Below are 22,550 nucleotides of genomic sequence, written 5' to 3'. Positions count from 1 at the left end.
GAGCGGTAAGCGGACGAGTCTGGCAACAGTTGCAAATGAGCGCGACACGCCAACGCCAAATGTTTGAATGTGGAGAAATAAAGTTATAAAGCCAGCCAGCCGCACACAGCCAGTGAGGGTAGTAAAAAATTACCCCCTCCTTCCACCTCCTTGCGGCATCATACGGAATAATAAAGCGGGTGGCCCCAGCATTGTTGCTGGCTGAATGGTAACGTGGTAACAGGGTAACGCTTGGCCAAAAAGCTCTGACTTAGCTAGCTACTAATGCATAATATTTCGCGTTGCCTACTTTTTGGCACGTCATGAATTTTACACGCGGCGGCTTTAGACTAAAACGCTGCCACATACATATTCTAAGCCATTTCCCCTCTCCATCCCCTCTCATTGCATCATGGCCACCTTTAATACAACGAAAACAACAACTACGACAAATGAAAAGTGTGTGTGTTTGTGTGTGGCAAACGGAAGTGCAGGCGTTTTCCGCTTTTGCCAAAGTGCGCGGCTGACATAGTAAAAATATTCTTTTTTTTGTTGTAGTTGCTGTTGTTGTTGTTGTTATTGAGCTACATTCCCTCTCAGACCCTCAAATCCCGCGCATTTCCACTTTTTTGCCCTGTTGTGGCCAGGTTGTTGGCTACAAAATTGTGTGCATTTTTATTAAAAAAAATTTTTCTTTTCCACATTTTGAGCACGGAAATGTAACAATACGGGGAGAGCGAAGGCAAGAAATTGTTTACCACAAAGCAAAGCCAAACTAAAAAGAAACATAGGAAACTTTGCTGGAAAGTGCATGCCGCAAATTTTGCAGCTGCTCTCTTTTTAGTTGCCTTGCATAACTTGCAACTCATTTTGCACTTATTGCGTCGACCTTTGCAAGCCACATATTTTAATAGACAAATTTATGGTCGTTTATTGATTGCATTAGATCAAAGGGAAATTTAGTTGTAGTCAATTTGCAAGTTATAGAGAGAAACTACAGAGAGACTTTAAAATTGCTACAATAATGACTGTTTAATATTCAAGAGAATCCAAATTGATGTCTCATTTAAAGTAGTTTCCAGGTATTATTTGTATCTTGGCTATTTTTAGTATATCCCACTCATAATACGATTACCGACAAAGCTGCTAATGAGAAAGGCTTTTGTGTGTTGTCTTATTTCCTTTGTCGAGTAGTCTTGGAAATCAATAGCCCGTAATCCTTAATTAAAGAAAAGGCATCATCATTAGAGTTTCGTATCACATTTCATGCATAAGAAGCGGGGGTTCATTTGCGCTTTTGTTGTAAACTTTCAGTTGTCTTGCAGATGCCCCTCTTATTGTTGTAACCAAATGCGGTAACTTGCTTACGGCGCGTGCTACGATGCTCCCTAGCCTAAATAAATGACAGCAATGGCAATTCAAAAAGAGATTGAAAGCAAGTTGGTTCCTGTTTTTGTTTTGCTCGCAAATGCTTCAAAGCATAAGAGCGCAGGCAGATAGGAGAAGTAGTCTTTAAATTTATTTTACAACTTCCTCAATGACCGTTTGGTTGGGCACGAAAAGCCAAATGCCAAACGCCAGAATAGAGCGAGAACGGCTGCTGAAAGTGTAGAAAAGGCAAGAACATAAAAAATATTTATGTGGCAGTGCATTTTTGTAACCATCAGCAGCAGTCGACGTTGTCGTTGTTGTTATCTTATATAGTATACTACATAAGTATAGTGTTTTTTTTGTTTGCCTGCACTTTGTGCTTTCTGTTCTCTGCTTTCCGCAAGGCTGTTGTGTCCCCGTGCATGTATCATCTACATTCATGCACCCGCGCACGCAAACAGTTGCAGCTGCAACTCTAGCAGCAGCAGCAGCAGTAGCAGCAGAAGTAGCAGATGCAAAGATATGCAAAACTAAACAAGCAAATATTTCAGCATTGCATAACTAAAGCAAGTCCAACATTACTACATACATATGTGTGTGAGCAAATGGTACAATAAGCAAAAGAGAGAAAGGAATTCAACCAGCCGAAGTGTGTAAAAGTGCATAACTGAGTGGAGAGTGAAGCGTGCGCTCAAAAGTATGCAACGGCGGCTTTAAGTTTGCATTTGGCATAAAGTGAGTCGAAAAGTAACTGAGCTGAAAGGGAACTAGCACGCATTTTGAATGCCGCTGCTCATTAGGACTGCAAACAGGGGCAGGAAGAGGGCGGAGGGTGGTGGGCGGTGACAAAGCAATGCTAAAATGTCGCTGCTGGCACAAAAAACCCGTTTTAGCCAGCACTAAAACTGTAGCTGCACTTAAAACAGAGAAATTGAAGCAATATGTGCCAAGTACTTCACACGACTCGACTACAAAATACTCTGTTTGGGCAATTTAAAAGAACAATTTAGTTTCGAAAGGCTTCCAATGAGAGGGAATGCCTCGGTTTAATGTGGCTTTTACAGAGTATTAAAAAAGTACACGCAAAAGTTCTAATACAATGCAAGTCATCTGCTGGCACACATCACATCACATTAGATTGCATACGTATACCGTACACTTATATGTATGTGTTTGTCGTACATAGTGTTAAGTGTAAATGTGTGTCAGTATTTGTATGTTGGCACCTTGTGTTGACATTAGAAAAGCTGAGGACAGCTGGCAGGGCTTTAAAGTGAAAGCAAAAGTTGAGCTGAACGATAAACACAGCAAATGGCCGCCATAAAAGACAATGGCAAATGGGTTGAGGTTGTGGCAGAGGAGAGAAGAGAGCGCGTACCATTTGAGCTGTGGCAACTTGCAACAAACGTCTGGACGTTAATTAAATTTCTTGAAATGGTTGCGTGGAGGCCAACTGCGTTGAGTGTGGTCGCAGCGAACGCAAATTAACTAAATTTATGTGCAAATTGCACGCACATTGCCTCGACTCTGTCTGTGTGTGTGTGTGTGGCACGTGGCCAACTTGCAACAATCACTTCAATTGCTTTAAGCTGTGCGCACGGCAGTTGGACTAAAAAAATTGCATTGCCAAATCAAATTTGGGCTGTACTCATTTTTTCTTTGACCTCTTCTCTCACTCTCTCTGTATTTTTCTATCGGACTATCTCGCTTAGCTTTCTCTGTTTTGCTGGTTCTGTTTTTCAGGCTGTCAGGCTAATAAATCACAGGCGACCATTAAGCCGCATGCTACATATGCGCTAATCTACTCACACACACACACTCACACACTTAGAAAAGCATGCATAAAAATGCTGCGACCCCAAAAATACACATGCAGAGAGAGAGAGATTGAGAGTGAGGGGAAAAAATTGCTGTTTGTTTGAGTGTGTGAAATATTTTCATAAACAACATAAAACTCAACCAAATGGCAGTTATTAATCAAAGTAATGTGCGTTTACTATATTTCTATGTGTGCGAGTGTGTCGCATTTTTCATAGGTATCAAGTGCAGTTGCCGTCTGTTAGTTTTGCTGAATTTCCAGGTGGATTTAATGGCACTTGGCAATAACATAGAACACAGAACAGATTTCAGTTGGCCACTGAAATGCAAAAACAAAAACAAGAAATCTGCTTAAATAAATAACAAATAATGATATCGAAATGGCTAAGAACACTACACACACGAATTACACGGGAAAGTCATAGAAAGGAAAGATCCGACACCTTCTTGTGACTTAAAGGCATCGGAAGAGTGCCAAATAATTGGTTAACTTTTTCCTGGACAATGGCCAGACATATGTATGCCTCAATTCATAATAATGATAGCATTGCTAATTATAGAGCTATTACAACACAAGTGCCCACAGTGGTTTCACAACCACGAAAAATACTCAACTAGGCCATATATTTTTCTCTTTTTTTTTTGTACAGTGTATCTGGTCATGGACATGGCATGGCCTACCCGCAGCTATTAAATTAATGTGCGCTCATATACGCACACAAAAGCTAATTTCAGTGCTTGATTAAGTTGAAGTCGTTAAGAGCGACCAAGTGCCACACGCTGCGTATGAGTAATGTGTGTTGATTTAAGTGCCACGCCAACGACAAGAGCTAAAGCGAGCTACTGCCTTTGAGTTAACTAGCGTACGAAAAGTAAGACTAAATTAGCGATTCTTTCGCTCTCTCAACAGCTTTTTGTTTCCAAGCACTTCAAAGTATACAAGCCAGATTAATAACCTAAATCAAATTCAAGACAAGCTCAAAGCGCAAAAATTACCCATTTAAACAAAACGTAGAATTACTTACATATGTATTATATCATGCTATAAATTTAATTCGAATGACAATTACAGGCAATTTTAAAGCCATTTCAAATGTTTCTTTCTTTCTTTTGTGCAGGCTCGCCGCCACCAACTGTCACCTGGCTGATGAATGGACAACTTCAGAACAGCGTTGTCGATTACACATACGACGGCACCATCAACAGCAAATTGGTCGTACGCAACTTGTCACGCATCCACCAGCATGCGGTCTATACCTGCCAAGCCAGCAATTTCCACAAGAAATATGTGGCCACCAATATCACAATCGAGCTCTATCGTAAGTATCCAACATACCATACACTAAAAGCATAACTAAGTAAACTGTCTTTAAACTAGACGGAAAAGTGAACACAAATTTAAAGTTGAGTGTGTATAGAGAAAAACAAGAACTATTCAACGAAATATGGTGCGAAAAACGATTTGGGAAACAATTTATTTATTTATTTAGTTTCATTTCTATTTTTTTGCTGGCGCTATTTCCATACTGACCCCACTCACAAGTTGCTTTTAAGCGTTGCGATAAAACTTTTAACAAATAGCTGCACAGATAAAAACCCATGCACAACAACAACAGTAACAAACAAACAAACAACAACAACAACAAATTAGCAAACAGCAAAAAAAAATGCATATATATAATAGATAATAAAATGGCTTATGCAAATATTACAAAATGCAGCATAAAACCTAAAATAAAACAAAAACACGAGTCGCTTTTACAATTCGAAGATGCAATACTCTGACACTTTACATAAATATTTATGTATAAGCGATTTTCTATTTGAACTGAAGAAATTGAACTATAAATAAATAGAATATTTTTGCTGACACATTTCATGTGGGACATCCATTTCGAAAAGGGTATTAATACAATAACAGATGGAGTTTTGAAAATTTCCCATTGCATACAAAAATTTTGTGCTGTTGTCCGACGTCCAATGTCCATGTCCTGGCTGGCTACAGATGCTTTTACAGTCGATGCGCCTTTTGGACATATTTTTGGGAACGCGGCAAAAACAAAACACGCTGTTGCCGCCGCCGCATTTAAGGTCGAATGCATTTGCATTCAAGTGAATTGCCAAACGGATTTATTATTTTGTGAACAGTTTTTTTTAATTGCCCTTTGCGCGCGCGACACTGAACTCGACTCTATGGCGAATTGTAAAATTGAATTAAATTGCAGCCAATCTGTGAGTGTGTTCATGAGAGTGCAAGCGGTTTGCAGGATTGATCCTGTAAGCCTTATTAGTATTTACTCGCTTTGATGCTTTAATGCTCAGCACTATGCAAAATGCTGCTGCTGATGTGATATTTGCTATTACGCCATTTGCAAACAGCTTTCGTTTTTCCGTACCCGATTAAGTTTTTCAAACAATTTCAATAGCATCTATTGAATTGCAATTGCAGATATGCGATGACAAACAAGACTGGTCATAAAGTTTTTCATTTGGAATGTGAAAGTAGTTCACTAAAAGTTTACACTTAAAGCAGTAGTAATGTTTTATGATTTATCTTCAATCTAAATCCTATTATGCCATGCTGAAGTGTCCTTGTTGGTAGTTGAAATGTTGTTGTCAAGTTTCATGGGAAACATTATTTAATCATTAAGTTGGGTAACCGCCACCAAATGGTGTTTCTATAGTCACACGATGGCATTTTCGAATGGTCTTCTATTAATAATAATTTCATGCAAAGTGCCGCAATTTCGCGAAATAAATAAGCAAACTTTTCTCTAAAAACAATTCCCAAACTCTGGCTGGAGAGATCCTGTTGCACTGTTGTCTGCTGCCATCCATTGCCAAATATTATGCCCAAGGCGTTGCGCTAACAGCCAAAGATTGGCCATAGAATTTTATGGCACTTTGGCGCGTCTCTCAGTGCTCCCAAACAAAAAAAAAAAAAAAGAAGGGAAAAGAAAAAGCAATTGCTGTCAATTTTTACTTAGGCTCTGGCCTAATAAAAGTAAAAATGTTTTGCGACAACAGATGGTGATGCGCATATTTGATATTATTGCCCCACACGCTCACGTGTATATATGTGTGTGTGTGTGTGTGAGTGTGATTGTGTACGTGCCACAAGTATAGGAATGTCGCACTTAGGCAACATAAAATTTAACACGTCAATAATAAAGGCGCTGAAATTATTGGGTAAGCGAGACTGAGAGTGTGGGTCAAAGCCAACATCAGAATGTCATTGACTGTTGCAAAGAGTGTTAATTAATATGGCAGACAGTGTTCCATACTCGTACACATAACACACAGCAAAGAGAGAGCCACATGGTATTCCTAGTTAGTTTTATATGCTGTGGCATGCCACCACTTGACCTTGGCACGAGCCCCAAAAGAAGAGCGACTAAGGTGACTGCGGTGAAGGAAGAAGGCAGCAACTCGACTCTCGACTCCTCTGGCCATTGCGTGGTTGCTGCTATCGCTTGGTTGCTGTGCGTGTCGTGTGGCAAGCAAAAAGTTTTGAATAATAAGTATGACCTTAATTAGGTAATTTTATGGCCACTAACAATTAGATTACTAATGTCACGATTCTCACACGAAGATCAAGGGTAACCTCATTATCGCATAATTTAAGTAGTTTTGCTCAATTTGTTGTTGTCGTTTCTTCGATTAGCTGTCAAATAGTAAATAAGCTTTTAAAAAATGAAATTCAAAAATGGGTTTTTTTTTTCAATATTTACTTAATTATTTAACGGGTTCGTTTGAATTTATAATTTTGTGTTACTGTCTCTTTTATTGCATAATGTATTGCGTTTAATTAAACATTTAAATGATTTTGAAATGCAAATGGGCATAATTAATTTAATTACAATCAAGTATAGCTGGAAAACCATGAACCCACTAAAACCATTCTTACGCACCTCCGAGTGTTATTCCAATAAAAAAACAATGAAACGAATAAGGGAAATGCACACACATACATCATATTACATATATATATACACACAGATGTGTGATTTAAATAAATAAAATGTTGTAGGTTATTATTATACATTTATTTATTTTTTTCGTATTTATTTTTTCTCGCTTTTTCCCACATATTATACCATTTTGGCTTAACTGAAATGTCATGCCTTTAAATTAATGCACGAAATGCGCGGCGAACCGCAGTAAATGCAACAATAACGATTGCAAAAATTGTAGCTGCAACAATGCGTATTACGGGAATTCAGAAAGAGTACGCCGAAAAAATGTCAATTATATACTCTTGCAATATATTAAATTGAAATAGATTTAGTGTATTTAGTGAGAAAATTACACGATTTGTAAGTTATTCTAAAGTATAAGAATTTAAGAAAATATTTGGAAAATTATTCAAAGACTAAAAAGATAAATATTTTATTATACCCTTTGGAAGAGTATGTGAAAAGTTCAGAGCATGATTTCACAACAACATTTCAATATGTCCTCGAAATGATATTTATTTAAATTACGAATTGCAATTTGAAACTCGCTATTTATAATTTAAATTGCATTTACTATATTATCGAACATAAAACAACACAATAGCTGGGATAACATAAAAACATTAAGTTGAAAAAAATAAATGATTTTGTTTCTAGGTAATATTATGGCAACAATGTGTAAACGCGATAATGAACCTGGCCACATTACGTGACCGTGTTTATATTTGTATTATAAACGATTTTGGCAAAAAAAATGAACACACACACAAACACAAGCAATTGAATTCGTATGTGATTGTGTCTGTGTCTGTCTCTGTATATGACGATTTGATTGGGTGCGGTTGCTTTTTAATTTGACATGTAAACAATTTGCGACCGCAATAAATATTAACAAGATTTTAAATTATGCAGCAAATCAAATACTTATTGTTGTAAATACATATTTATATATATGTCGAATGTATAAATGCTTATTATAATTTCAACAAATTCATATCAAATAGTACTGGTATTTCATTGTTTTGATTGCACAAACATAATGATAAATAAAATAACGAGTTTGCCAAATTGACAGAAAAGCAATTATTTGTTGTTATTTCTTTCTGCTTTCTGTTTCATTTTGTTTGTCTCCATTCTAATGAGGCTTTAAATTCACATTTGATTTACGCTTTAATTGCATAAAACTGAAATCAACATTGCGAATGTGGTTGCACCTTGCAAAGTTCCCATCATTATCGGAGACCTGTGTTTTATTGCTTCATTACGCATTTGGCCCTGGCTAAGCCTTATATTGATTTAATATTGCCTTTCAAATTTGTGTTGAATACTATTGTTATAAGCCTCTTTGCCTAACAATTGTAAAGCAATTCGACCTCAGTATCTATCGTGTATGTCAGACTGAAGTACACGACAACACCTCAGTCTGTATATCAATTTCCAAACAAACAATGTAAATTACAAATAGAAGAACAATTAAATTCTAAGATTGTATCTTATTGCCTATCATTCTCTAATTAATTTTATAAATCACATTATTGCAATATATCTTTCTTGAATATTTTCTTTTTGCTTTAATGCAAGAATTTCTCGCGTATTGTTATTCTTGCTGCATACGTGGCAATTGTTTTTATTTTTTGCCTTTGGTCGTTATTATTGTTTCTGTTGCTGTTGTTGTTGTTGTTACTGTTGAACAAGTGAACATGTGGTCAACGAGCCTTGCAATCGTAATTCGCTGCAATTAATTTTAATTGCATTGCCTGTCCATTTTTATTGCGTTTTCGATTTTCACACACAATTTGAATAAATAAACAAAATGCAGCGCTAACGATAAAACGAGCACGAGCATAAACATATATGCATAAAAGAAACGTAAACTGCATTTAAGCATATAAATTAACTATAAATATTAATGCACACACACACAAATAACATCTATATATATATATACGTATATATTTATTTGCAGTGCGACCGCTTCTGGTGGAAATCAGTTTCAACAATCAGCCAATGTCGGCCGACCGTAAATACGAGATTGAATGCCAGGCAATTGGATCGAGGCCACCGGCTAAGATTACCTGGTGGATGGGTAACCTGGAGATGCACGGCCACAGCCAGAAGGTAAGTTACACTCGAGTTGACCTAAATACAAAGCAGAACAGACCACTCAGCAGCAGACGTACATTTTGCAGGTCTCTGAGGATGGCAATGTGAGCACATCGGTGCTGTCGATTACCCCAACCAGAGAGGATCATGGCAAGGCGTTATCCTGTCGAGCGACCAACGAGCTGGTGCGCAATGGCATCCGTGAGACGGCCATGAAACTGAATGTGTTCTGTAAGTAAATTCTATTATCTATCCAAAATAAATATTTCAGAAACATTCAAAAGTTATTTTCTGGGACACATCGAATTTAGTTTTAAATGATTAAATGAGTTTTTATCCCGTATATCGATTACAGCTTTTTCAATATTGATGTAATCAAATAGCTCTTTTTTGCGTCCCAGTTTTTTTTTATTGATTTAATGCACTTACACGTAAAATATTTTCGAATGTTGACTGCGAGAGTTAACTCTTGACCTGCTTTTATTGCAGATATTATTCAATTCGAATTCAAACAAATGGGATAACCTGGCCCAAAACTGTGCATAAAGTCAATAAAGCTTATGCGACCTCCCCCCTTACTCCGATACTATCATTCGTTCTGTCAAATAATTACACGCATGTTGAACACGCGCTTTGTTTTATGGTTGTCAGTGGCACATAAACTAACTCTGTCAGAGAGAAAGAGAGAGAGGCATCATAAGGGTGAGAGTGGAAAACAATCCAAGGGAATGACATAAACTGTGCCAAGCGCTTATCACCCATGTTCCTGAAATCGATACTGATTTGCATATAAATTTCGTAGACATGAAGCGATTTCCTCTTCATATGCGAGTTGACTCGCGTTTTCGGGAGCTCGCGACTTTCGACGCGAATGTCAAACGCTTGTTTTATGAGCCAAGTCCCAGAAATGTGAACCGAAAGTTTCTTAATAACATTTCGCTGGCGAAATATTAAAAAGACAAGTTGCGCCTACAAACGACTCGCTAAATACACTATCTATATAGTGGCAGCTCTTAAGACTTTGACCCTAGGCACACACAAGTACTCAAGCACTCACACACACATAAACGCAAGCACACATGTGAATCTCATTTATGTTTCAATAGTCTCAAGAAATCTGGCTTCGTTGTCGTTGTCGCTGTCGTTGGGCAAACAGTTGCCACGTCTATTATCTAAGAGAGTTTTTGGCGCATCGTTTTCCCGGTGCCGTCGCCGTTGCCTGGGAAACTTTTACTCCTTTCGTTGGAAAAACAGAAGCTGTCTGCACGAGAAAACACAAGGGTTGGGGGCATCTTGACGCAGACTCTCAATTTAACGCGCGTCGCTCGCTGATATAAAAAATTAGATAACAATTTCAATTTCCATGCTCATTTACATGTTTATAGCGTGCTTAAAATATTTTGGCTCCCCCTCGGATGGCTGGTTGACTGGCTGCTGCTGCTTGCTTGTGATTTCATCTGAAGCATGCAAAATTTTGTGTCTTCTTTAAGGGCTTTCATTGTTTGACATTTTTTTGTTTTTTTGGGGGGTAAATTGAAAAGTTGACTGCAGTTCGCTGCAAATGAGCAGCCAATAATTGTCTCATTACTTTGCATTATAAAAAGATTGTCATAAAATGAAGTTATCTTAAATTTCACGAGATTTCCCCCCTGCCCATTCTTCGCAACTACCTTGACCCAGAAAATCGTAAAACTCAGAGATAAAGAGAGAGAATGAGAGAGACAGACAGAGAGGATAAGATTTCATTTTCCGCACAATCAACTTGTATTAACATTAAAAATTAAATGAAAAGGAAACCGCTAAAAATTAAAGTCATATCCGCAATAAAAATAATGACACAGCAGTACTCAAACGAAAATGGATAAGAATTATGGACAAAGGTCAAAATGGCAAAAAGCTTAGCTCAGTATTATGCTCAACTTTTGATTAAGCTGCTTTCGACATCTGATGATATTACGATAAATGAGAAACGTCATTCAAGAGGAGGGGTGAAAATATTGTTTTAAAATTAAGACTTTTTTGGTGAAAAAGTAAACGCAGCACTGAGTTCACTCATAGATTCCAACTATGTCAGTTATTTTAAGCCTGTCAAAGTACATTATCCTTACCGCAGAGTTTTTAGTTGCATTTTATCTACATTATTTTGAAAACTATTTTGCTGTGCACGTCTGCCATTTGCAATTAATTTAACTCTAAGCCAATTTTTCTCAGTTTCTCTTGGCTTGGCCTGGGCAGAAATACTTTTTCAGTTAATGTAATTTATATGGCCAACTCGCAGGCAGCCAGCTACTGCTACTGGTAGTAGTTGCTTGTGGAATCAATTTAAGGGCTGCTAACGAGCAGTTGTTAAACTTTTTGCAACAGACAATGACAGGCCTCACATACGAAGCCAAAGTAAAAGGAGCTCAAGCAATAGTGAGAGAGTGGAGAGTGAAGACGGTTGGGTAGAAAACTACAGTGCAACATCTCTCTGAAGCTGCAACAAAATGTGGCAGTGGCATTCAAAAGTCGTTACGTTAAGCTGCAACTACGAGTTTTCGGGGGTTTTTGGTCCAGCTTTCTTTCTGAGCAGCAGCAGCAGCAGCAATCGGACTACGACAGACTTTGTGCCATAAAATGCATTAGCCAAGCAAAGTTGACCAGTTTTGGCCACGCTGACCAGCTTGGCCAGTGACAGTTATTACCACTTAAGCCCAACTAACCGCAACAGTGTGGCAGCCAGCTACTTTCCAGTTGCTAGTTTTGGCCAGAGGCAACAGCAGCGGCAACAGCAGAGGCAAGACAGAACTGTGCTATACGTTGTCATTCATTGCCGAAATATATAGGCGTTCTAACGAACTGAAGCTTAAAGTCAACGTTAATGAACTTGTTGAGCAACTGAAGGGATGGGGACTGCGCAAAAAGGGAAAAGCGTCTTTAAATTATGCAAAGAGCTTGGGCTCGCCTTGGCTTTCAGTTGCCATTCGTTGCGTGGCGTGGCGCGTCTTTGGCTCAATTCAACAACTTTCTGTCATTCGCTGGGCTTAGGCAAGCGATTTTCATTTTCATTAACAAGTCTTTGCGAGGAGGCGAAATCGGCTTAAAGCAAACTTGTTTATAAAACGTGGCAAAAGAAAACAGTAAGCACATCCCAAGACCAAACTACAGAGCAAAGCAATAGCAAAGACAACGACAACGACAACGGCAACTTGCCAACAACAAGAAGAAGGCTGGAAAATAATAACAAACCCATTTCCAAGAAAGGTGCTCCCAAAGAATAGACACTCGACACTCGATAGTCGACAGCAGGACAGTGGGAAAGAGCAAGAGCAAGAGTAAAAGCAAGAGCAAGAGTACGAAGCGACACTAATCACAGATAAGCGCAGATTAACCCCATTTCTTTTTTGATTCTCTGTTCTACTTTTGTGCGTTGTTTTTTCTGAGCGAAACTTTTGCTAGGAAGAAAAACAAGTAAACAACAAATTGCAGTTGATAGGCTGGGCCAAGTCCAAGACCAGACACAGCACATAAGAAAACAACGTTATTACACATACACACACACACACAGAGAGAACCACATCCCAAAAATGCAAATACAGTAGTAGTTACAGTTATTCACTGACTTGTATTGTTATCTTTGTTGCAGTTATACCCACCTTACAGCTGGACTTGGGCTCAAATCTAAATCCCGAGGATATCGAGGAAGGCGATGATGTTTATTTCGAGTGTAAAGTGCATGCAAATCCTGCTGCTTATAAAGTTGTCTGGAAGCATAATGTAAGTAACAACAAAACACTTTTGAAATGCAAGATTTATCAGGATTTATTGGGCGAACACACAAAGCGAATAGGAGTCGGAGTGAGAGAGCAAGCATGCGCGAGAGGAAGATAGAGAGAGTATAGAAACTATTTCTAAGGCATAGCTTATTGAAATTCCTTTCAAAAGTTTATTTCATAACTTATACTTAGTGTAGAATACAAGAACAACTTATTGCTTTTAAGCCTTTGATTCCATGTATTCAGAAACGAAATTAAATGAAGTTTATATATTCTAAACACATTGACCTTCAGATGTACTCTAATTTTTTTCCGGGGAGCGAGCTGAAGACAACCAGTTATGTATACGGATACGGCTGTTGTACTTCCGGCAATTCCCCAGGCATTGGCGTGCCTCTATGCAGACGTGTGTTGGACTGAAACAAAGGGCCAGCAGAGAAATGCTACTAAATTATGATGAAACTGAAATTAAGTGGTCATTTTTACTGAATTATTGGCCAATTATTTTAAGGCAATTGACTCAAGTGGCCATAAGAAGAGAGGCTTTCGGATGGAGCACTCCAAGGAGCCGCAAAGAGTAAAAGTTTGCGTGGCAAATCATTTGTTTATTAGTTTTACAAGTAGCACAAAAACTTTAGCAGACTTGCATAAACAAAACCAAAAGATAACAACAACACCAGCAACAACAACAACAAGGACAGCAAGCAAATAAATGTTATTCAATGCACAAGGGGGCAAGAAGTGAATCAAGTGTATGAATAATATGAATGCTAATTGAATTCATTAGACGAGGCAGAAACAACGTCAATAGAACTAAGTACATGCGCAAACAATAAGCTAAACAACAACAGCAACGAGTAGCAACAACAACAACAAAAACAATGTTCTCGACTACGACAAAACATAACTTTGGCAAATGATTATAATAAATAAACAACAACATAGAACTTGAAGACGGCCAAAAAGTTTTTAGGCCATAAGCTGCGCACAAAAGTAGGCAACACAAAAGTACAAAGAACTGAAGTTTCTTCTCAAGTGAGAGAGCGAGAGAGATAGAAACTCGTACAGATTGACTTGAATAAGTAAGCAATATTTTCTAAAGAGAGAAACGAACATCTAAGTACAAATCAATAAAATCGGTTTTTCGAAAACCACAAAAAGTGCTTTGAATAAGTGTGTGCAAAAAGTTAATCAATGGCGATTGAAATGCGAGATGTCAAGCCGAAAATTCAATGTTAAATGCAAATGAACTGCAAATAGACAACACTCAAAATGAAACGGAACTCAATAAGTGTTCATACAAACACACACACACACACTCACTCACTCACAGATAGATACAATTGTGCAAATTCAGCTCATGTCCATGCTGACGGGCTAACAAGAAAACTACACAGTTAGTTAGTCTGCAGCAATTGTCGGCGCTCATTTGCCTTCCTCAACGGCATAACAATAAAAGTTGAGTGAGAAGCAACAGCGAGCAACAAAACCAAAAAAAAAAAAAGGAAATGAAATGGAAACGAGCCAAACACACATGTCCAAGAGCAAAAGAGAAGACAACATAGAAAGTGAAAAAGAGAAAACGATAGTGTGACATGTCGTGAATGGCTCACATGGCGTATGCGTAATGAGTTCAAGGCTAAATGGCAAATTGCGTTTGTTTTGCGAAAGCAAAAAACCATTTCTCAAGGCATACACAAAGACGTGGGCCACTAAAGACAAAGGCAAAGCCAAGTCAACTGTAGTGTGTGGGCTTTCATTACAAGTCAATTGTTAATTGGCAACAACAACAACAACAACAACAACAGCAGCAACAGCGGCAATATCAGCAAATAGAAACCGCAACAGCAGCACCAACAAAAACACTTTGCATGTTTTGCAAGTCGAAATGCAATTAAAAGTCAAATTGAATTAAATAAACTTTTGTTTGTAAGCATCTTTTATCAGCTAACTGCACATATGCTCAATTATAAACTAGATTAATTGTGCATTGTGTACAATGACAATGTGCTTGTATTCAATGCAATTCGTTTAATTGGGACAGCAAAGCGTTGAACCGCATCTTATTTTATGTAACGCAATCTGTAAAATTGTTGTGGCTGCTTCTTTAAACTACAAACTACGTATATACTATAAATTGATGAGTGAACTAACAATAGCAGGGACAACTGACTGATGTCTTTTGCCTTTGTCAGTTATTATTCAATTATGCATGCTAACAATTAACGACGAGCAGGCAAATTAAATTAACAATTAGTTTTATTAAACTTGCAGACAGACACACACACACGTACACGCATACAGTTGCAAAGTTTTCCATGTGCGTGCGTGTGTGGTAAACTTTTGCATGCTCATTAAGAAGCTGGCATCAACTTTGATGAAAGACGTTGCCAGAGCGACGACCAGCAACCGCAGCAAGAGGGTAAAAAGTAAACCGACTCTGAATGCTGCAGGCAGCAAAGTTCTTTTGCACACACACACAGTATAAACATGTGTGTATGTGTGTGTGCTAATGGAAGAGCTGAAATAGCAAATATAAACGGAAAACGGAAAATTTGATTAGATAAGCAGCGGCAACACTTCTATTCACACTGACAACATTCAATTTTAAAACTTCGGCAACTATTTGCACTCTGCGCAATTTTGCGCATAAATCCAGTTAAACTTGAAATAAAGCCCCAACAAAAATACAAAAAACATAAGACAGACACAAAAAGAGAAAAGCAACAGCAACGCAATCAGGCAAGCTATTAAATAAATGGTCAACACTAATTGGGTATTTATAGTTAGGGGCCACAGCATTGAAGTGGAGGGTAAATAAACATGTCAAGGCGCTTCAGACAGACAAACAAAATGACAGCACATAAAATGCGCCATTAGCATTGAGAGCAGGACGACTGGCTGCCAAAGGCGGCCAAAGGGTTCAAAACCTGCCACTGATGAGGTGCTGCTGCTGCGGAAACCCCACTGCGGAAAAGCTGCAGCGGATGTGCCTTTAACTATTGAAATAATCCTCAACCGAGCGAGAGCTCAGCTGAGGCGAAACCATTTTTTTTTCCATCCGTTTTTTTCTTTTTTTTTTTTTTTGGTTTTTGTCTTTTATTTATTTACTTTTACTTTTACTTTATTTATTTTTTGTGACAACCTTGAACTTTATTTACTTTTTGTGTGCCTGGCGACATTTTTATTTGTTTTATGACAACAACAACGCCAACAACTACGATGGCAATGGCAACGGCAACGCGAGGGCTGAGCAAAACGCCCCGGGTCGCTGAGCTCAGCAAATGGCAGGCAACATTTTGGGGCTATTTAAGTAAAACCTACGGGAATTGAAGCTGCTAAATGGGGCGACGTAGGAGCGAAAGGCAAGGCTGCAAGGCCGACACTAGTTCGCGCCGAGTATGTGTCTGGCAAACGTAGTAGAAGCGAAAGCCAGAGGCATAGCGTGCGCTCTCGGTTAGACTTTAAAATGGCCTCATTATATTAAGTATACGCCCACTTGGCCTGAATAAAAAGTATCAATTATCTAAAGAGCAAACAGTCGAATGAAAACACACACAACACACACTCGCACTCAAAGCCAAAGAGAATGCATTAATATTCAGTTCGAACGGTAAATATTTTGTTGACTGTTGAACTGTGAGTTATCAGCGCGTCTTTTGTCAGGCACATGGCGGGGAAAGTGTTACTATATCAGCACAGCGAGTGTGTGTGCGAGTGTGTCTCATTGCCATTGTTTGCCAAGAGCCACAGCCAAAGAGCTAAACACGCTGGCTGGCAGACAACAGACAGCAGACAAAAGGCGAGAAACGAAGCGAGTCCTGTGAGAGAGGCAACACACACACACATACACACACAGCTGTGGCCCAGTTCGCATAAAAGTAGGCAACACTATTATCAAAGTGTTGCCACGCGCTGCATTGTTTCCTCTTATTGTATATTTGCACATATTCTCAAATGTATTTGTTGTTTGCCTGTTTGTACTTATACTTATATTATATGTGTGCTAAGGTCACAAAGGCATTGTGTTCACCACCCGCTCTCGTTGTTGCCCGTGCACAGGCCGTGGTCCGCAGTCGTTGTTCTCTTGCCCCATAATGTTGTTGTTGCTTTGCCATTTTGACTTTTGTCGACAATTTATACACATTTTTATTTATTTCAATGTTGTTGCTTTTCACATTATTGTTATTGTTTTGTGCTATTGTTGCTACATACAACTCTAGTTGTTGGTCTAAAAGCCAAAGTGCGAATTTGTTTTGCTGCTAAATGGCACAAGGCTCTAGGGAAATGCGTCAAAATCTTGTCGAGTGCCGGCGCATTGGAAGCGCCAAAAACTAAGCACAACCCACAAAGCAGAAGCCAAAAGGCACAAGGCGCAAGACACAGTCTGCCCCCGCATCAAATGAACGTGCCACACATAGAGGTCAGTGTGAATGTGCTTCTGGGTGTGTGTGTGTGTGTGTGTGTGGGCTTGGTTTATGTGTGAAATTAAAGTAAATATTGCTGCTTGATTTTCAGTTACATTGCAAATGCCAAACACGTTTCAAACTGCCACCCAAAAGCTCTAATGAAGCGTCTCGCGTATGAGTGCGCGTTTATGAGCGACCGGAATTTTATGGGATAGGCGAAAATAAATGAAGCTGCTGCTGACCTTGCGCCCAAAGCACAGGCCCGATGTGTGTGTAGGGTTGCATAATAATTTCTTTTCGTTTAAATAGCTTAAACGCACAGAGAGAAACTTTGCTAGAAAAGTGTAGTTTAAGATTTATTTGATGCCATCAAATATCTATAATAAAAATAAATCCAAACTAGTGAAAGTCGTTGCATATTTAAAAGTAGAGAGATCTCGAGGGAGCTTATGTAAAGTTCACGAAAGTAAAGCTGCTTATGACAGTGAAATCGCATTTGATGCTCTTTGTATTCTTAATCTCACTAATTGGCACACCTTTTGTTATACCTGACATGCTGTGCTGTGTTTCGGGATGTCTCTTGCTCTCCCTCTATGAATGACAACCAATAACAATAGCGACGCTCATTAGACTTACGAGAAGGAAGAAGAAAAAAAGAAAACAAAGAATTATAGCTTATGACTAATTGCAAGAGATTTTGTTTTTCATTCTCGAATTCGCATTCGCATTCTCACTCTCATATTCATTTAATTTCTTTTGTCGCTTTTGCAGCATCAAATCATACAGCACAATCAGCGAGCCGGAGTAATTGTGAGCAGCGGAGATCTGGCGCTGCAGGGTGTCACTCGTCATCAGGCCGGAAATTACACGTGCACCGCCTCGAATGTGGAGGGCGATGGCGACTCCAACATTGTGGAGCTTAAAGTGATGTGTAAGTACATGAGCTCTATAAGATTTGTCAGACTTTTAAATGATGTACGCGTATTTCCAAACTGACGAAAGTGCGTGGGTGTCCCATTTATTTTGCGCTTTCATTCAATTGATTGCAAGTATATAAAATGTTGTTTTCAAACGATTGCAAGTATTTACATGTCAAGTTTTATGGGGCACGTGTTGAGTTTTAAGCACATAAAAAAACAAAACACAAAAACCGAAGAGCAGCAGCATCAACAGAGAAAAAGTTTTAGCTTTGTGCAATGCTGTGTATGCGCAACATTTTAAGCTTGTCCCACATTTCACATGTGTTGATTTGCATGGCTCCGGCCATTATTATTGTGCTTTGGATCATAAAAAAAAAGAAACGAAAAAACGAAATGAACAGCTCTGAATGGTTGGGCTTGCCATCATTCTGTTAGCACATGGCCAACGATTGGTTTGAGCCATTAACAAACATTCGTAGCCCTTAAATGGCAACTGGCTTTTAAATCGAATATTGCTGGCTTGCTGGCTGGCTGGCTGGCTGGCTGGCTGCGGCTCTACCTCCACGATATTGACAGGACTTTTAGGTTGAGTTGAGTTGAGTTGGGTAGGCGCACACTTACCCTCCGGTGGCTGCACTACACTGTTTGGGCTTTTATGAGAACCTTTGACACACAAAAAGCGGCATTATTGAGTGGTCGAGTGGGGCCACAGAAGGCGCGATGCAAGACGGGTGCCACAATGTGCGCTCGTGCGGGCCTCTTGCAGTTTTATTGCGTATACGCCTCCGTTATTGTGTCCTGCTCGAATGGCTTTTGTGTAGGCATTCAGTGTATTGTGTACGCTCGCAAACTGCAAAACTAGAACTGAAGCGGATTCAACTCTAGCAGCCATCTTGGCAGCAGGCACACACACACATACACCCACCATTTGCGGTTACTATAGCTTTGATTTCATGCATCCACTTCGACAGTCCGTCAGTCAGTCTGTCAGTTTGGTCAGGCATGTGGTGAAGCCAACACAAAGAGCTTTACTTGGCTTCCTGGCATTTGTTCACCTTTGCTTATGTTCTTATTGAATGAGCGCATTTATGTTTTCTTTTATCAATCAGTCAAGAGCCAGGAAATCCTTTGCATAATTTAACAAATTTTGTAATTTATTATAAAAGCCATTGTTCTGAAAAAGTGTTAATAATGACATTTGTAATTAGCCACTCGAATTTTCAGCTTAAGACTATTATCTAGTCATCTTTGCATTGACGGCATTTTTACATTTTCCACTTGGCTGCAACGCAAATCTTCTGCTCAATTTACGTGCAATAAAGTGTTGAACTTCTGCATCTGTTAATTAATTTTTGCCCCTTTTTTCAAACAATTTAGCACGAAGATTCTTATGCGCTTATTGTGGCTGGTTTTTGGGGTATTTTCCCTATGCTTTCATTTCCTGTGCTATTTCCCTTTTTGCTGGTTTCGGTAACAGGATTGCTGTTCACAGCATTTCTCATTTTTCCTGGCATTTTTCTTTTGTTTTAAGTTTAAGCCTCTTGCTTGCCCAGCCAGTCAGCCAGGCACACTTTACACCAATTGACTTCGAGATGGGGCAACGTTTTTCGTCACTCGAAATGCTAAAATCCAATCTGTTACCCAAATGTCAGGCTGACGCTCGCTTGACTTCAGCCCAATTCAATACAGCAGATACACACACAAGCTCGCCTCTCATTGGAAATTTGTTTACAGCATGCTTTTGACATTGGCCAACTTGTCAAATTCGAGAACAATAAATTGTGAGCGACTTGCAGTTGCAGTTGAAGTTGCAGTTACAAGATTTTTGCCTGGCTGGGGATTAGAAGAAATTGAATTTTTTTAGCTTCGTTACGTAACGGCTCAGAAGTTTCGCTTTTGGCCAAGTTTTTCTTTCACTTAACGTTTGGTCAATGTTTTGTCTTTTGTTTTGTGCTTTTTGTTTTTGCTTTTTCTTTTGCTTTCGCTTGCTTTGCTGTTGCCGTTGCTGCTGCTGTTGTTTGTTGTTTTTGCCGTTTCTGTTGCTGTTTCGGAGTCTGTTTAGTTAGTTGCTTGAATGGGCAACAAGGAAACTTGCAAGGATGCAAAAGACTTGCTATCTTCGTTGCCTTTTGCTGGGTAAACTTTTCTACTTAGGATTTGAGTGCGGTTTTGAAAGGCAGCAGCATCCCAGGCTGCTGGGGCGTGGCATGCAAAAACCAAAAAGCGAACCTGTTCGCTAGCTGAAAGAGCTCAGTGTGGGAGAATGTGGTGCACTCGAACTCTGCTGGGACTGAAACTAAGGCTTTATTGCATTAAGTTTTTTTTTTCCTTTTGCTGCCCAACCTATGCGATTATTGATTTGCCTGGTGAAGCCGCTGCAGCCGAACAGCGAAATGCACTCGAAATATCGAAAGTTTGGCAACTTGTTCTAACTATCTCTCTCGCTACTAACTCCATCTCCATTTCGTTCGCTTTACTTTGCAGATAAACCAATTTGCCGACCAGATCAAAAGAAAATCTATGGCGTGGCTCGCAGCGAGGCAGCCGAAATCGTTTGCGAAGTGGACGCCTTTCCGCCACCCGAGAATTTCAAATGGTCCTTCAACAACACCGCTGAGACCTTCGATATGCCACAGAGCGGCTTCCGTCCGCACTCTGCGCAGGGTTCGACGCTGACGTATACCCCCGTTAAGGTGAGTACCATCCGACTAAATGTCGTATATTGATATTTACATGACCTAATTGATAAAGCCCAGCGATGTCACTCGCTTCCCGTCCCGTTCCCATGCCCATGTGAAAGTTTCGCACGCATCGTTTTGCCACTCCTCCTGCTATGCTCTTTTGGATTATGGAAAATGACACACTACCCCACTAGGTTAAATGCTAAACATGTGAACACCCGTTACAATACCATGTGACATATGTATATGAATGTGTGTGCGTTGGTGTGGGCGCTTTTAAGTGCTTGTCACTGTTTGCTGTGGGCGTCGTTTGGTTTTTAGAGCTTTTTCGGCTGGAATTACATTTTCATTTCATGTTTTTGAAGTGAAATTGCTATTGACACATTTGACATTTGGCCAAATTGCAGACGAAGCAGCAAAATTGTAGCTGCCAGTTCTCAATTAAACGACGAAATATTAATTAATAGGCAACTGTTGTTTCCTCTTGTTGTTGTTACTGTTGTTGTTGTCGCTCGTGTGTGCGTGTCACGTTGTCAAATAAAATGTAAAATCAACACTGGCAGACAAAAAGTCAATGGGAGGCACCCAAAGCTTTTTGCTTTAGCCATGGTCAAAGCAAACGAGCAATTTTTAATTAAAAATTCTATTAGTGCTGCTTTCTAATTAAAATCCAATGCCAAAGGCAATACCAACAATAAACAGAAATGCCAGTGGCCGGCCAACCAGTTAGTTAATAATATTAAAGCAACTGCAATTGACTTTAATAGCGATCCGGCTAAAAACATCATTATCCCGCTCATATGGCCAGACAATCGTAGACAACAATAACGCTTCTTCTCATCGTTTGCCAATCTAGAATTGGGTTCATTCTATGGCTGACAATTGGAAAACATTTCCGTTGAAATTGCCAAAAACGTTATCGTCATCGATATTGCCCATTGCAATTGCGATTGCGATTGCATTTTGACGTTTTCGACTTGACTTCCTCCCTGCCAATTGACCAGCCAAATTGGCTATCAATGAGCTAGCTGCCTTTTACCACATTTCTATCTTCGCCCCCCAAAACATTTCCCAACCATGCTCTTACCCGAAAATGATTCCCATCTTTCCCATATTCATTTGCAATGGATAGTTGCCACAGCAACTGGACTCCAGCTGCAGCTGCTGCTGCTTCTGCTGTCGGTCTGTTAACTTTTATGGTCTGCCAAAAACAATGCTGAATTTTTGCTCGAAACATTGGATAGACTAGTGCTTTTGTTGATTTGGCTTTGAAAAGTGTTTAGTTCATTGAGAAATTTCTAATTTAATTCAATATGAAAACCGCTTGCCAATTCATATGATCGTTTTACACACTTTACTGGATTTCTACCCCCCCAGACAATTGTCTCTCCCAATTGCTTTAATTACTGACTCGGACTTGAGAAGTGTTTAAGGTTTTTTTCGGTACGAGTTTGTGGTCGCTTGCAGCTACTGTCTGTCCATCATTATATGTTGTACAATAAGGAGAACAAGCGGAACTGTCATCCGATGAACATTTTTGGCCACTAACTTTTAGCGA

The 22,550-nt window shown here is 39.3% G+C and overlaps 1 protein-coding gene and 1 long non-coding RNA gene across 4 annotated transcripts in view; one reads left to right on the top strand and one right to left on the bottom strand.

The window, feature by feature from the left end:
* LOC133838952 (uncharacterized) overlaps positions 1-22,550 on the bottom strand; it is a 104,566-nt gene that overhangs the window by 51,466 nt on the left and 30,550 nt on the right. The window lies entirely within an intron of this gene.
* The window catches only part of LOC133838944 (uncharacterized), an 81,711-nt gene that overhangs the window by 46,528 nt on the left and 12,633 nt on the right, over positions 1-22,550 (top strand). For both annotated transcript variants that reach the window (XM_062270220.1, XM_062270219.1), the window contains exons 7-12: positions 4,287-4,487; positions 9,091-9,242; positions 9,314-9,458; positions 12,853-12,983; positions 18,163-18,322; positions 20,796-21,004. In XM_062270220.1, the coding sequence (XP_062126204.1) occupies positions 4,287-4,487; positions 9,091-9,242; positions 9,314-9,458; positions 12,853-12,983; positions 18,163-18,322; positions 20,796-21,004 (998 nt within the window). The remainder of the gene's footprint in view (positions 1-4,286; positions 4,488-9,090; positions 9,243-9,313; positions 9,459-12,852; positions 12,984-18,162; positions 18,323-20,795; positions 21,005-22,550) is intronic.

This window comes from Drosophila sulfurigaster, chromosome 2R, assembly GCF_023558435.1.
Source record: "Drosophila sulfurigaster albostrigata strain 15112-1811.04 chromosome 2R, ASM2355843v2, whole genome shotgun sequence".
Lineage (NCBI taxonomy): Eukaryota > Metazoa > Arthropoda > Insecta > Diptera > Drosophilidae > Drosophila > Drosophila sulfurigaster.
The sequence above is the reverse complement of the archived record's forward strand: the minus strand, read 5'-3'. Positions and strand labels throughout refer to the sequence as shown.